Source organism: Eubalaena glacialis, chromosome 3 (genome assembly GCF_028564815.1).
Source record: "Eubalaena glacialis isolate mEubGla1 chromosome 3, mEubGla1.1.hap2.+ XY, whole genome shotgun sequence".
Classification (NCBI taxonomy): domain Eukaryota; kingdom Metazoa; phylum Chordata; class Mammalia; order Artiodactyla; family Balaenidae; genus Eubalaena; species Eubalaena glacialis.
In genome coordinates this window covers 28,708,727-28,723,440 of record NC_083718.1, presented here as the reverse complement: position 1 = coordinate 28,723,440, position 14,714 = coordinate 28,708,727, and the positions used below count along the sequence as shown (strand labels likewise).

The 14,714-nt window shown below is 36.5% G+C and overlaps 1 protein-coding gene across 1 annotated transcript in view; it reads right to left on the bottom strand.

Annotated features, from left to right (window-relative positions):
• AKT3 (AKT serine/threonine kinase 3) overlaps window positions 1–14,714 on the bottom strand; it is a 332,652-nt gene that overhangs the window by 150,163 nt on the left and 167,775 nt on the right. The window contains exon 6 of the mRNA XM_061187389.1: window positions 5,535–5,666. Coding sequence (XP_061043372.1) covers window positions 5,535–5,666 — 132 coding nt within the window. The remainder of the gene's footprint in view (window positions 1–5,534; window positions 5,667–14,714) is intronic.

Genomic DNA, 14,714 nt, shown 5'->3' with positions numbered 1-14,714 from the left:
CATAATAAAGGCCATATATGACAAATTCACAGCTAACATCACACTCAGTGGAAAAAAGCTGAAAGCTTTTCCTCTAAGAACAGGAGCAACACAGGAGGCCCAACCTACCACTTTTATTCAGCATTGTATTGGAAGTCCTAGCCAGAGCAATTAGAAACAAAAAAATAAAATAAAAGGAATCTAAATCAGAAAGGAAGAAGTAAACCATCTCTATTTGCATAAGACATAATCTTATATACAGAATACCCTAAAGAGTAGTAGAACTAATAAACAAATGCAGTAAAGTTGCAGGATACAAAATCAATATACAAAAATTAATTGGTTTCTATACACTAATAACAAAGTCTCAAAGAGAGAAAAGTTTTTAATTTTTTAAAAAAGTTTAAAAAAAGTTTTTTAAAATACCATTTATAACTGCATTAGAGAAATTAAAATACTAAAGAACAAATTTAAACAAGGAGGTAAAAACCTGTACATCTAAAACTACAAGGCTTTGATAATTCAGTGCAATCCCTATCAAAATTCCAATGACATTTTTCACAGAAATAGAACAAAAAAACCTAACTGAACATCACTAACCATCATGGAAATGCAAATCCAAACCACATAGAGCTATCGCCTCACACCTGTTAGAATGGCAAGAAATAAATGTTGGCGAGGGTGTGAAGAAAAGAAACCCCCGTACACAGTAGGTGAGAATGTAAACTGATGTAGCCACTATATAAAACAGTATGGAAGTTTGTCAAAAAAATTAAAACTACAATCTGATCCAGCAACTAAACTTCTGGGTATTTGTCCAAAGGAAACAAAATCACTATTGTGAAAAGAAAGCTGCACTCCCCTGTACGTTGCAGCATTATTTACAATAGCCAAGACATGGAAACAATTTATAAATCCATGTATCCATCAATGGCTGAAAGGAAAAAGAAAATGTGATACACACAGTGGAATATTATTCGGCCACAAAAAGAAGTAAATCTTGCCACTTGCAATAATATGGAAGGGCCTTGAGGGCATTTTGCTAAGTGAAATAAGTCAGTGAAAGACAAATACTGTATGATTTCACTTATATGTGGAGGAAGGAAGGAAGGAAGGGAGAAAGAAACAGAGAAAGAAAGAGAGAGAGAGAGAAAGGGAGGGAGGGAGGAAGACAGAGAAAGGAAGGAAGAAGAAAAAGAAAGAAAGAAAGAAAGAAAGGAAGGAAGGAAGGAAGGAAGGAAGGAAGGAAGGAAGGAAGGAAGGGAGGGAGGAAGGAAGGAAGGAAGGAAGAAAGGAAGGAAGGAAGGAAGAAAGAAAAGAAAAAAGAAAGAAAGAAAAGAAAGAAAGGAGAGAAAGAAAGGCCTGAACTCACAGAGAACAGCCTAGAAGCAGTAGGTGGGCAAAATGGGTGATGGTGGTCAAAAGGTACAAAATTCTGAATGAAAACAGAAATCAACCACAGAAAGAAAAATGTGAAAAGAACAAACACGGGGAGACTAAACAACATGCTACTTAAAAATCAATGAGTCAACGATGAAATCAAAAAAGGAATCAGAAAATACTTCGAGGCAAACGAAAATGATAACACAACCTTACAAAATCTATGGGATGCAGCAAAACAGTGTTAAGAGAAAAGTACATAGGGATACAGGCCTTCCTCAAGACACAAGTAAAATCTCAAGTAAACAACCTAACCTACCACCTAGAAGAATTAGAAAAAGAAGAACAAACAAAACCCAAAGTCAGCAGAAGACAAGAAATTATAAGATTAGAGACTGAATAAATAAAATAGATTAAAAAAAAAAAAACAGAAAAGATCAATAAAACCAAGAGCTGTTTTTTTTGAAAAGATAAAATCGAAAAACCTCTAGCCAAGCACACCAAGAAGAAAAGAGAGAGGACCCAAATAAACAAAATAAGAAATGAAAGAGATGTAACAACAACCAATACCACATAAATACAAAAAATCATAGAGAATACTATGAAGAGCTGTATGCCAAACACTGGACAACCTAGAAGAAATGTACATCTCTAAAAACATACAGTCTGCCAAAACTAAGTCAAGAAGAAACAGATAATTTGAACACACCAATCACTAGATGTGAAAGAGAATGTGTAATTGTAAAATTCTGTCAAACAAAAATCCAGGACCAAACTGCTTCACTGGGGATTCTAACAAACAAACAAAGAAGAACTCATAACGATCCTTCTCAAACTATTCTGAAAAAATGAAAGAGGAGGGAACACTTCCAAATTTATTCTATAAGGCCACCATCACCCGGATACCAAAACCAGACAAAGACATCACAAAAAAAGAAAATTATAAGCCAATATCTTTGATAAATTTAGATGCAAAAATCCTCAACAAAATATTAGCAAACCGAATCCAACATGACATAAAAAGGATCATGCACCATGATCAACTTGGATTCATTCCAGGGTCAGAAGGATGGTTCAACTTATACAAATCAATGTGATATACCACATTAAAAAAAAGGAGAGACAAAAACCACATGATCATCTCAATAGATGCAGAAAAAGTATTTGACAAAATCCAACATTCATTTATGATAAAAACGTTCACCAAAGTAGGTATAGAGGGAGAGGGAACAGATTTCAACATATTAAAGGCCATTTACAGCAAAACAACAGCCAACACAAAATGAACAGTTAAAAGCTGAAAGACTTCCCCCTAAATTCAGGAACAAGGCAAGGATTCTCACTCTTACCATTTCTATTCAACATAGCATTGACAGTCTTAGCCACAGCAATCAGATAAGAAAAGAAATAAAAGGTATCCAAATTGGGAGGAAAGAGATAAAACTGTCATTAATTGCAAATGACACGGTACTCAATATAGAGAACTCTAAAGTTGCCACATAAAAACTATTAGAACTAATAAATGAATTCAGCAAGATAGCAGGATAAAAGACCAATATACACAAATTGGTTTCTTTACACTAATAATGATATATCAACAAGAGAAAGTAAAAAAGCAATCCCATTTGAAATAGTGTAAAAAAAATAAAATAAAATATCTAGGAAGAAACTTAACCAAGGAGATGAAGATCTATACATTGAAAACTATAAAACACTGATAAAGGAAACTGAAGATGATTCAATGATGAAATGGAATGCCCATGGATTGGAAGAATTAATATAATTAAAATGGCCATACTACCCATTAAATCTACAGATTTAATGCAATTCCTGTCCAAATACCTATGACATTATTCACAGAGCTAGAACAAATATTCCTAAAATTTATATGGAACCACAAAAGACCCCAAATTGCCAAAGCAATCTTGAGACAGAAGAACAGAGCTGGAAATATCATGTGCCCTGACATCAGACTATATTACAGAGCTACAGTAATTAAAACTGCATGGTACTGGAACAAAAACAAATATATAGCTCAATGGTACAAAATAGAGAGCCCATAAATAAACCCATGCACCTACAGTCAATCTTCGACAGAGGAGGCAAGTATATAAGATGGAGAAAAGACAGTTTCTTCAACAAGTAGTGATGGGAAAGCTGGATAGCTGTGTGTAAATCACTGAAATTAGAACACTCCCTCACACCATATACAAGAATAAACTCAAAATGATTTAAACACTTAAATATAAGACAAGACACCATAAAAATCCTAGAAGAGAACATAGGCAAAACATTCTAGGACATAAATTGAAGCAATATTTTCTTAGATCAATATTCAAAAACAAAAGAAATAAAAGCAAAAATTAAAAATGGGACCTAATTAAACTTAAAAGCTTTTGCACATCAAAGGAAACCATCAACAAAACAAAAAGACAACCTATCGAATGGGAGAAAAATATCTGCAAATGATGCTACCAACAAGGAGTTAATATCTAAAATATACAAGCAGGTCATGGAACTCAATATTAAAAAAAAAACAATCCAATTTAAAAATGGGCAGAAGACCTAAGTAGACATTTCTCCAAAGAAGATGCTCAACATCACTAATTATTAGAGAAATGCAAATCAAAACCACAATGAAGTATCACCTCACACCTGTCAGAATGACTATCATCACTAAGTCCACAAATAATACATGTTGGAGAGGGTATGGAAAAAAGGGAACCCTCCTACATTGTTGGTGGGTATGTAAATTGATGCAGCCACTATGGAAAACAGTATGGAGATGCCTTAAAAAACTAAAAACAGAGCTACCATATGATCCAGCAATCCCACTCCTGGGCATATATCCAGAAAAGACAAAAACTCTAATTCAAAAAGATACATGAACCTCAATGTTCACAGCAGCACTATTTACAATAGGCAAGACGTGGAAATGACCCAAGTGCCCATCAGTAGACAGTTGGCTTAAGAAGATGTGGCATACACACACACACACATATATGTATGTATGTATATGTGTATATATATATATACATACACACACAATGGAATATTACTCAGCCATAAAAAAGAATGACATAATGCCATTTGCAGCAACATGAATGGACCTAGAGATTATTATACTTAGTGAAGTAAGTCAGACAAAGACAAATACAATATGATATCACTTTTATGTGGAATCTAAAAAAAAATAAATGAATCTATATACAAAACAGAAATAGACTCACAGACACAGAAAACAAACTTATGGTTACCAGAGGGGAGGGACTAATTAGGAGTATGGGATTAACAGATTCAAACTACTATACATAAAATAGATAAGCAACAAGGATTTACTGTATATCTCGGAATTATATTCAGTATCTTGTAATAACCTATAATGGAATATAATCAGAAAAAATAACTGAATCATTATGCTGTACACTTGAAACTAACACACTATTGTAAATCAACCATAATTTATAATATTTTAATTCTTCAGTTTAATAAATATATATATTTTAAAATACAAATTATAGTTATAAAATAAAGAATTCATGGGGATTTAATGTACAGAATGATAAATACAGTTAATAATACCATAATGTATATTTGAAACTTGCTAGAAGAATAAATCTTAAAAGGTCTGACCACAAAAAATAAAGCTTGTAACTATGTGTGGTGATGGATTTTAAGTAGAAGTATTGTAGTGATCATTTTAGTTTTATTATTCTAGTATTTTAAATTTATTAAGAATGCTTTTCCATTCAATGATTACATAAAATTTATGGGCACAAACAATCTATGCTAATAATCTATTCTATTCACCATTTTATTTAATAATAAAAAACTCAGAATGTTGGGGGGAAATATCAAAAAGTATCACTACTGTAATTAGTGATATAGGCACAAATATATAGTGAAAACATTATCCCAAACACACAAGCATAGAATAAATATTTCCCTCTCAAAGGAATAAAATAGATTCTAATAGTCAGATGATATTACAAACTTTGAAACTTTTAATACTGTAAATAAATATTAATATACAGATATTATTGTAGCTGTAGCCTACAATCAACATTTTGGTTATTTAATGGAATTTCTACACTTTAGTCATGTGCATGCATGAACACACACACTTGTGGACACCATAAACAAAAATTTAATAATCAACTCTAGTAATCAGTTACCTTGGCAATAATAACTTCTTTCTTCAGAATCTTCATAGCATAGTATTTTCCACTTGCTTTCTCTCGAACCAAAATAACTTTCCCAAAAGTGCCTTTACCTAGTAGTTTCAAATAGTCAAAATCATTCATTGTCTGAAAAATACAAATGAAAATACATAATATGAAACATTTGATACAATTTATTTGTAAACTTATATGTATATATTTGCATTATCTACTCAAAATCAAATTTTACCAACTTCTAAGCACACTTAAATGACGAAAAATCAGAATGGCATTGGCTTTCTCATCACCAATCATGGATGCAAGAAATAATTTAAGCAATTCTCAGATAGTGGAGACAATAATTTTAAACGTAGAATCTCACAACTACTCAAATTATTAGTAAGGGCAAAGGGAAAATAAAATCATTTTCACTCACTTCCAAGAACTCAAGTTTCTAAGGATTTAGTAGTGCCACTACTCCCGGACAATGTGACAATCAAAAATGTCCTCCACAAACATTTCCAAATATATCTAAGAGAAAAGTATTGAAGGGAGTGTTTGAGAATGTACTGTATCAAAATAAGAATGGACTCCAAGAAAGAGAAAGATACATGTATAAGAAATGTTGAAAACAATTCTGGAGCCCAGTGCAAAGAAACAGAAGAACAACAGCAGTATATCTTCTGAGAAAGCAACTGGTCCAAGGCAGAAGAAGGAGTCATAGAACTCTAAGAATGTCTTTAATCTGCCTATTTTCAGTTTCATTTCTCATTCCCATTTCTAAGTAGTAGGTGATTACCAGGATTTTGCCAAGCAGAATTACTATTGCTCTCTATAGCCCCCTCTATGAATGCTTTTCCTACTCTATTTATCCACAAACTTCCAAAATTTTGATAATGTTTCTCCACTAATGTCCTTCCCTCACACAGCTTTTCATTTTCGTGGGCTTGTCCCTTTTAAAAAGTCCTCTGCTATTATTTTAATAGGCTTTTAGATGAAAGAGGAGGTATGCTCAGTTTATCATCTTAAATTTAAATTCAGTTTAGAGGGATTTAAAAATAACAATTTAAGGATCTGGGGTTTTATCCTACCAACAATCAGAAGTTATTGAAGATTTTTGTGCCTTTTAGAAGTATTTCTTTCCTCTTTACCACCCATTTGACGTAAATGTCAGAAACGTCTCAAACAGATGACCTCAGCTTCTACCTTAAGAAACTAGAAAAACAGCAAATTATATCCAAAAGAATTAGAAGAAAAAAATAATAAAGATCAGGGCAGAAGTCAATTAGGGACTTCCCCGGCGGTCCAGTGGTTAAGAATGCATGCTTCCATTGCAGGGGGTACGGGTTTGATCCCTGGTCAAGGAAGTGGATTCCTACATGCTGTGTGCATGGTGCAATGCGGCCAAAAAAAAGAAAGAAAAGAAAAAAGAAATCAATTAAATTTTAAGAAGAAAGAAAAGGGGAGGAGGTCACGATGGCGGAGGAGTAGGAGGACGTGGAGTTCATCTCTCCCTACAAATGCATCAAGAATACATCTACAAATGGAACAGTTCTCACAGAGCACAGGCTGAAAGTTAGCAGAGGACCTCGGTCACCTAAAAGGACAAGAAATCCCCACGTAACTGGGGAGGATGAAAGAAAGAAGAAGAAAAAAGAAGAGAAGAGGTTGCCACATCTTGGGAAGCCCCTCACCGGCAGGGAGATCAGTTGGCACAGAAGGGGAGTTTCGGGGGCTATCGGAAGAGAGTGCAGCACCCGGTCTGTGGCAGGCAGGACGGAGTGAGACCTACACAGATGGTCTGTGCCACAGCCCTTTGTGCCCCAGTCTGAGACGTGTGTCCCAGTGTGGAAAGGGGCTGGGTGCTGGAATGTGGGGTTTGGGGAGTAAATCCAGGGAGAGGATTGCTGTTGGCTGTGAGGAGAGAGCATGAGGAGACGGGAGTGAGGAAATCCGCAACTGGGAATGCTTGTGGAGGAAACTGAGACTGCCATAGCAGGAAAGGGCCATTGTTAAGTGACACAGAAAGGGAGGAGCTGCCATTGCAGCCTTTCTCCCCATGCACTGGCCCTTGCCTCCCTGGGCACTCAGAAGGGCCCCCACTGGGGCCGGCTCTCTCGCGGCCTCTGGCTTCCCTACGTGCCTTGTCAACGCCAGGGAAGGCTCTCTTGCACCCGTGGCCGAGCACTAGGAAGGGCCACCACAGGGGTCAACTATTTCATGCCCGCGGCCACCGGTTTCCCCATGCACCTGTTGCCGCCAGGGGTCCCGCAACCCTGGCTGCTACACAGCCTCCGAGCCCCCTCCTCACCAGAGCAAACTCATATGATCCAGGGCAGCCTCACAAGCAGACCCCTGTGGGTGACCCACATGCAGAGGTGGGGTTGTAACCACAGCTAAGCCCCAGGGGACATCAACTAAGGAAGAAAAGCCGAAATCTCTCCTCGTAGCTGTGCAAACTGTGAAATGACATCTCCAAGACTGGCCTTGTAAACTCAGAGCCTACAGCATATCTGAACAAACAAGCAGTGCTCCCACAGAAAACACAAGCCTAGCTTTAGCAGCTGTAGATTCTGTTGGCACATACACATGTACGTTGGGCCAGGCTAAGGATGGAGCTTGCCCCATAGCAACAACAGTGGGTCCAGATCCATGATTACTGCAATCCTGGGACCTGACTTCAGTGGCTCTCTGTAAGTTTAAGAAAACTGAAATCATATCAAGCATCTTTTCCGACCACAATGCTATGGGATTAGATATCTATTACAGGGAAAAAACTGTAAAAACCACAAACACATGGAGGCCAAACAATATGTTACTAAATAACCAATGGACCACTGAAGAAATCAAAGAGGAAATAAAAACATACCTAGAGACAAACGATAACAAAACAATGATGATCCAAAACCTATGGGACGCAGCAAAAGCAGTTCTAAGAGGGAATTTTATAGCAATACAATCTTAACTCAGGAAACAAGAAAAATCTCAAGTAAACAATCTATCTTTACACCTAACACAACTCGACAAAAAAGAACAAACAAAACCTAAAGTTAGTAGAAGGAAAGAAATCATAAAGATCAAAGCAGAAATAAATGAAATAGAGACAAAGAAAACAAAAGCAAAGATCAATGAAACTAAAAGCTGGTTCTTTGAGAAGATTAACAAAATTGATAAACCTTTAGCCAGACTCATCAGGAAAAAAGGGAGAGGACTCAAATCAATAAAATTAGAAATGAAAAAGGAGAAGTTACAAAGGACACCACAGAAATACAAAGGATCATAACAGACTACTACAAGCAACTCTACGCCAATAAAATGGATAACCTAGAAGAAACAGACAAATCCTTAGAAAGGTACAATCTCCTAAGACTGAAACAGAAAGAAATAGAAAACATGAACAGACTAATCACAAGTACTGAAATTGAAACTGTGATTTAAAAACTTCCAACAAACAAAGGTCCAGGACCAGATGGCTTCACAGGTGAATTCTATCAAAGAATAGTTAACACTTATCCTTCTGAAACTATTCCAAACAACTGAAAAGAACACTCCCAAACTTGCTCAACGATGCCACCATCACCCTGATACCAAAACCAGACAAAGATAACACAAAAAAAGAAAATTACAGGCCAATATCACTGATGAACATAGACACAAAAATCTTCAACAAAATATTAGCAAACCAAATTCAACAACACATTCAAAGGATCATAAAGATGGCAGACTAGAAGGACATGGAGTTCGCATATCCTCACAACTAGGGCACCTACCACGTGGGGGACCACGGAAACCTAAGGGGACAGGAGGAACACCAGAGCAACAGAGTAAGACATGGTGGGGAGGGAGGAGGGAGGAGAAGTGGAGGCAAGATGGAACTGGAGCCTTGGAGAGGCGGCTGGGGGAGGAAAGGGGTTCCTACTCTTGGGAAGCCCACCCACAGTGAGGGGATCAACAGGGATGGCGAAAGACTGTCGGGAGAACAATGGATTGGAAGGGAATGCAGCCAGTGTTTCCCCTGCCCACTTGGGCCCCAGAAAGCCTGCTGAGGTCCTAATCATCCGATCTCTGTGGCTCCCTCCAGCCATGCTGAGCATAAGCCCCGCCCCCACCCAGAACCTTACCTCTGCACTTCACACTCCAAGACCCCTTACGACCAAGTTGGGCCTAAACCTTGCCCCCGCACCTCCACCCAGTGCCTTACCTCTGAACTCCGCACTCCGAGGCCCTCTCCAGCAGTGCTGAATATTCCGGTTGCATGGGTCCTGAGCCTAGGTCCCGCCCCCTGCCTAAACCTCGCCCTCAACTAAGCCCCAACCCCACCCCCACAGCCAAGGCCTTTTCCAGCATTTTTTTTTCTTTTTAAGATTGTGGTTCCATTTTATTTTGTTGTTTCATTTTAATTTTTATTTTTTCAAATAAATTTTGAAATTTTTCTTATTTTATTTTGTTCTTTATATACTGTTATTGTTCTGCTCGTTTTGGCTTGCTCCCGCCCACTTTTTTTTTCTGTTGTGGTTCTGTTTTACCTTGTTTTAGTTCTTTCACTTATATTTTTCTTTTTCCTAATATATCTTATATATCTTTTTCTAATTTTATTTTATTTTTTATTGTTTGTTTTTGTACTGCTCCTTTTTTTGAATTTTATTTTATTTATTTTTTTTCTACAGCAGGTTCTTATTAGTTATCTATTTTATACATATTAGTGTATATATGCCAATCCCAACCTTCCAATTCATCCCACCACCACCACCACCCCACCAGCTGCTTTCCCCCTTGGTGTCCATAACGTTTGTTCTCTACATCAGTCTCTCTATTTGGTCCTTTTTTTTTTTTCTTCTCTTTTGCCACACCACGTGGTTTGAGGGATCTTGGTTCCCAGGCAGGGGATCTGGCCTGAGCTCCTGTGGAGTGTCCGCCAAGCCCAAACCACCGGACTAACAGAGAACCTCAGACCACAGGAAATATTAATCAGAGTGAGGTCTCCCAGAAATCCTCATCTCAACACCAAGACCCGGCTCTAAACAAATGCCTATAAACTCCAGTGCTGGGCGCCTCGGGCCAAAAAACCAGTAAGACAAGAACATAGTACCACCCATCAAAAAAAATAACACGACAAAAAAATATGTTACAGACGAAGGAATAAGGTAAAAACCTACAAGACCAAATAAATGAAGAGAAAATAGGCAAGCAATATGAAAAAGAATTCAGAGTAATGATAATAAAGATGATCCAAAATCTCAAAAATAGAATGGAGGCGTGGATCAAGGAAATACAAGATATGGTTAACAAACACCAGGTAGAACTAAAAAACAAACAGTGAAGAACAACACAATAACTGAAATGAAAAATACACTAAAAGGAATCAATAGCAGAATAACTGATGCAGAAGAAGGGATAAATGAGCTGGCAGACAGAATAGTGGAAATAACTTCCGAGGAGCAGAATAAAGAAAAGAGACTGGAAAGAACTGAGGACAGTCTCAGAGACGTCTGGGACAACATTAAATGCACCAACATTCGAATTGTAGGGGTCACAGAAGAAGAACGGAAAGAGAAAGGGTCTGAGACAATATCTGAAGAAATTAGAGTCGAAAACTTCCCTAACATGGGAAAGGAATTAGTCGATCAAATCCAGGAAGCGCAGAAAGTCCCATACTAGATAAACCCTAGGAGAAACACGGCAAGACACATATTAATCAAACTAACAACAATTAAATTCAAAGAAAAAATATTAAAAACAGTAAGGAAAAAGCAACAAATAATATACAAGGGAATCCCTATAAGGTTATCAGCTGATTTTTCAGCAGAAACTCTGCAGGTCAGAAGGGAGTGGCAGGATATATTTAAAGTGATGAAAGGGAAAAACCTACAAGCAAGATTACTCTACCCAGCAAGGATCTCATTCAGATTTGATGGAGAAATCAAAAGCTTTACAGACAAGCAAAAGGTAAGAGAATTCAGCACCACCAAACCAGCTTTACGACAAATGCTAAAGGAACTTCTCTAGGCAGGAAATGCAAAACAAGAAAAATACCCACAAAAACAAACCCCAAACAATTAAGAAATTAGTAATAGGAACATACATATCGATAATCGCCTTGAATGTAAACGGACTAAATGCTCCAAGCAAAAGACACAGACTGGCTGAATGGATACAAAAACAGGACCCATATATGCTGTCTATAAGAGACCCTCTTCAGATGTAAGGACACATACAGACTGAAAGTGAGGAGACGGAAAAAGATATTCCACGCAAAAGGAAATCACAAGAAAGCTGGAGAAGCAATACTCATATCTGATAAAATAGACTTTAAAATAAAGACTGTTACAAGACATAAGGAAGGACACTACATAACAATCAAGGGATCAATCTAAAAGGAAAACATAAAAATTATAAATATTTATGCACTCAACATGGGAGCAACTCAATATATAAGGCAAATGCTAACAGCCAAAAAAGAGGAAAAAGACAGTAACACAATTATACTGAGAGACTTTACACCTCACTAACACCAAAGGACACATCATCCAGCAAGAAAATAAATAAGGAAACCCAAACTTTAAATGACACCATAGACCAGATAGACTTAATTGATACTTATAGTACATTCCACCCAAAAGCAGCAGAATACACTTTCTTCTCAAGTGCACACGGAAGATTCTCCAGGATAGATCACATCTTGGGTAAGAAATCAAACACTGGAAAATTTTTACCAATTGAAATCGTGTCAAACATCTTTTCCAACCACAACGCTATGAGATTAGAAATCAAGTAGAGGAAAAAAACTAAAAAACACAAACACATGGAGGCAAAGCACTGCAATGCTAAAAAAACAAGAGATCACTTAAGAAATCAAAGAGGAAATGAAAAAATACCTAGAGACAAAGGACAATGAAAACATGATGACACAAAACCTACAGAACTCAGAAAAAACAGATCTAAGAAGGAAGTTTATAGCAATTCAAACTCACCTCAAGAAACAAAAAAAATCTCAAATAAATAATCTAATCTTACACCTAAAGCAACTAGCGAAAGAAGAAAAAGGAAAGCCTAAAGTTAGTAGAAGGAAAGAAATCATACAGATCAGAGCAGAAATAAATGAAATAGAAACGAAGAAAATGATAGCAAAGATCAATAAAAACAAAAGTTGGTTCTTTGAGAAGATAAAAAAAAAATTGATAAACCTTTAGCCAGACTCATCAAGAAAAAAGTAAGAGGACTCAAATCTATAAAATTAGAAATGAAAAAGAAGAAATTACAACTGACACTGCAGAAATACAAAGGATCATAAGAGACTACTATAAGCAACTCTAGGCAAATAAAATGGACAACCTGGAAGAAATGGACAAATTATTGGAAAGGTACAACCTTCCAAGACTGAAACAGGAAGAAATAGAAAATATAAAAAGACCAATCACAAGTAATGAAATTGAAACTGTGATTTAAAATCTTCCAACAAACAAAACTACAGGACCAGATGGTTTCATAGGTGAATTCTATGAAACACTGAAAGAAGAGCTAACAACTATCCTTCTGAAACTATTCCAAAAAATTGCAGAGGAAGGAACACTCCCAAACTCGTTCAACGAATCCACCATCACCCTGATACCAAAACCAGAAAAAGATATCATAAAAAAAGAAAATTACGGACCAGTATCACTGATGAACATAGAAGCAAAAATCCTCAACAAAACACTAGCAAACAGAATCCAACAACACTTTAAAAAGGTCATGCACCATGATCAAGAGGGTTTTATCGCAGGGATGCAAGGATTCTTCAATATACGCAAATCAATCAATGTGATACACCAATATTAACAAATTAAAGAAAAACCATATAATCATCAATAGATGCAGAACAAGCTTTTAACAAATTTCAACACCCATTTATGATAAAAATTCTCCAGAAAGTGAGCATACAAGGAACCTACCTCAACATAATAAAAGTCATATATAACAAATACACAGCAAACATCATTCTCAATGGTGAAAAACTGAAAGCATATCCTCTAAGGTCACGAACAAAACAAGGATGTCCACTCTCACCACTATTATTCAACAGAGTATTGGAAGTCCTAGACACGGCAATCAGGGGAGAAAAAGAAATAAAAGGAATACAAATTGGAAAAGAAGAAGTAAAACTGTCACTGTTTGCAGATGATACGATCCTTTACATAGAAAATCCTAAAGATGCCACCAGAAAACTAGCAGAGCTAATCAGTGAATTGGGTAAAGTTGCAGGATACAAAAGTAATGCACAGAAATCTCTTGCATTCGTATACACTAAGAACAAAAGATCAGAAAAACAAATTAAGGAAACAATCACATTTACCATTGCAACAAAAAGAATAAAATACCTAAGGAGGCAAAAGACTTGTACTCCGAAAACCATAAAACACTTATGAAAGAAATCAAAGACGGCACGAACAAATGGAGAGATAAACCATGTTCCTCGATTGGAAGAATCAATATTATGAAAAGGACTATACTACCAAAAGTAATCTACACGTTCAGTGCAATCTCCATCAAATTACCAAGGGCATTTTTCACAGAATTAGAACAAAATATTTTACAATTTGTATGGAAACACAAAAGACCTTGAATAGCCAAAGCAATCTTCAGAAAGAAACACGGAGCTGAAGGAATCAGGCTCCCTGACTTCAGACTATACTACAAAGCCACAGTAAACAAGACAGTATGGTACTAGCACAAAAACAGAAATATAGATCAATGGAACAGGATAGAAAGCCCAGAGATAAACCCACGCACATATGGTCACCTAATCTATGACAAAGGAGGCAAGAATATAAGTCAGAGAAAAAACATCCTCTTCAATAAGTGGTGCTGGGAAAACTGGACAACTACATATGAAAGAATGAAGTCAGAACACTACCTAACACCATGCACAAAAATAAACCAAAATGGATTAAAGACCTAAATGTAAGACTGGACACTACAAAATTCTTAGAGGAAAACATAGGCAGAACACTTTCTGACATAAATCACAGCAAGATCTTTTACGACCCATCTCCTAGAGTAATGAAAATAAAAACAAAATTAAGCAAACGTGACCTAATTAAACATAAAAGCTTTTGCACAGCAAAGGAAACAATAAACAAGATGAAAAGACAACCCTCAGATTGTGAGAAAATATTTGCAAAAGAAGCAACAGACAAGGGATTAATCTCCAAAATA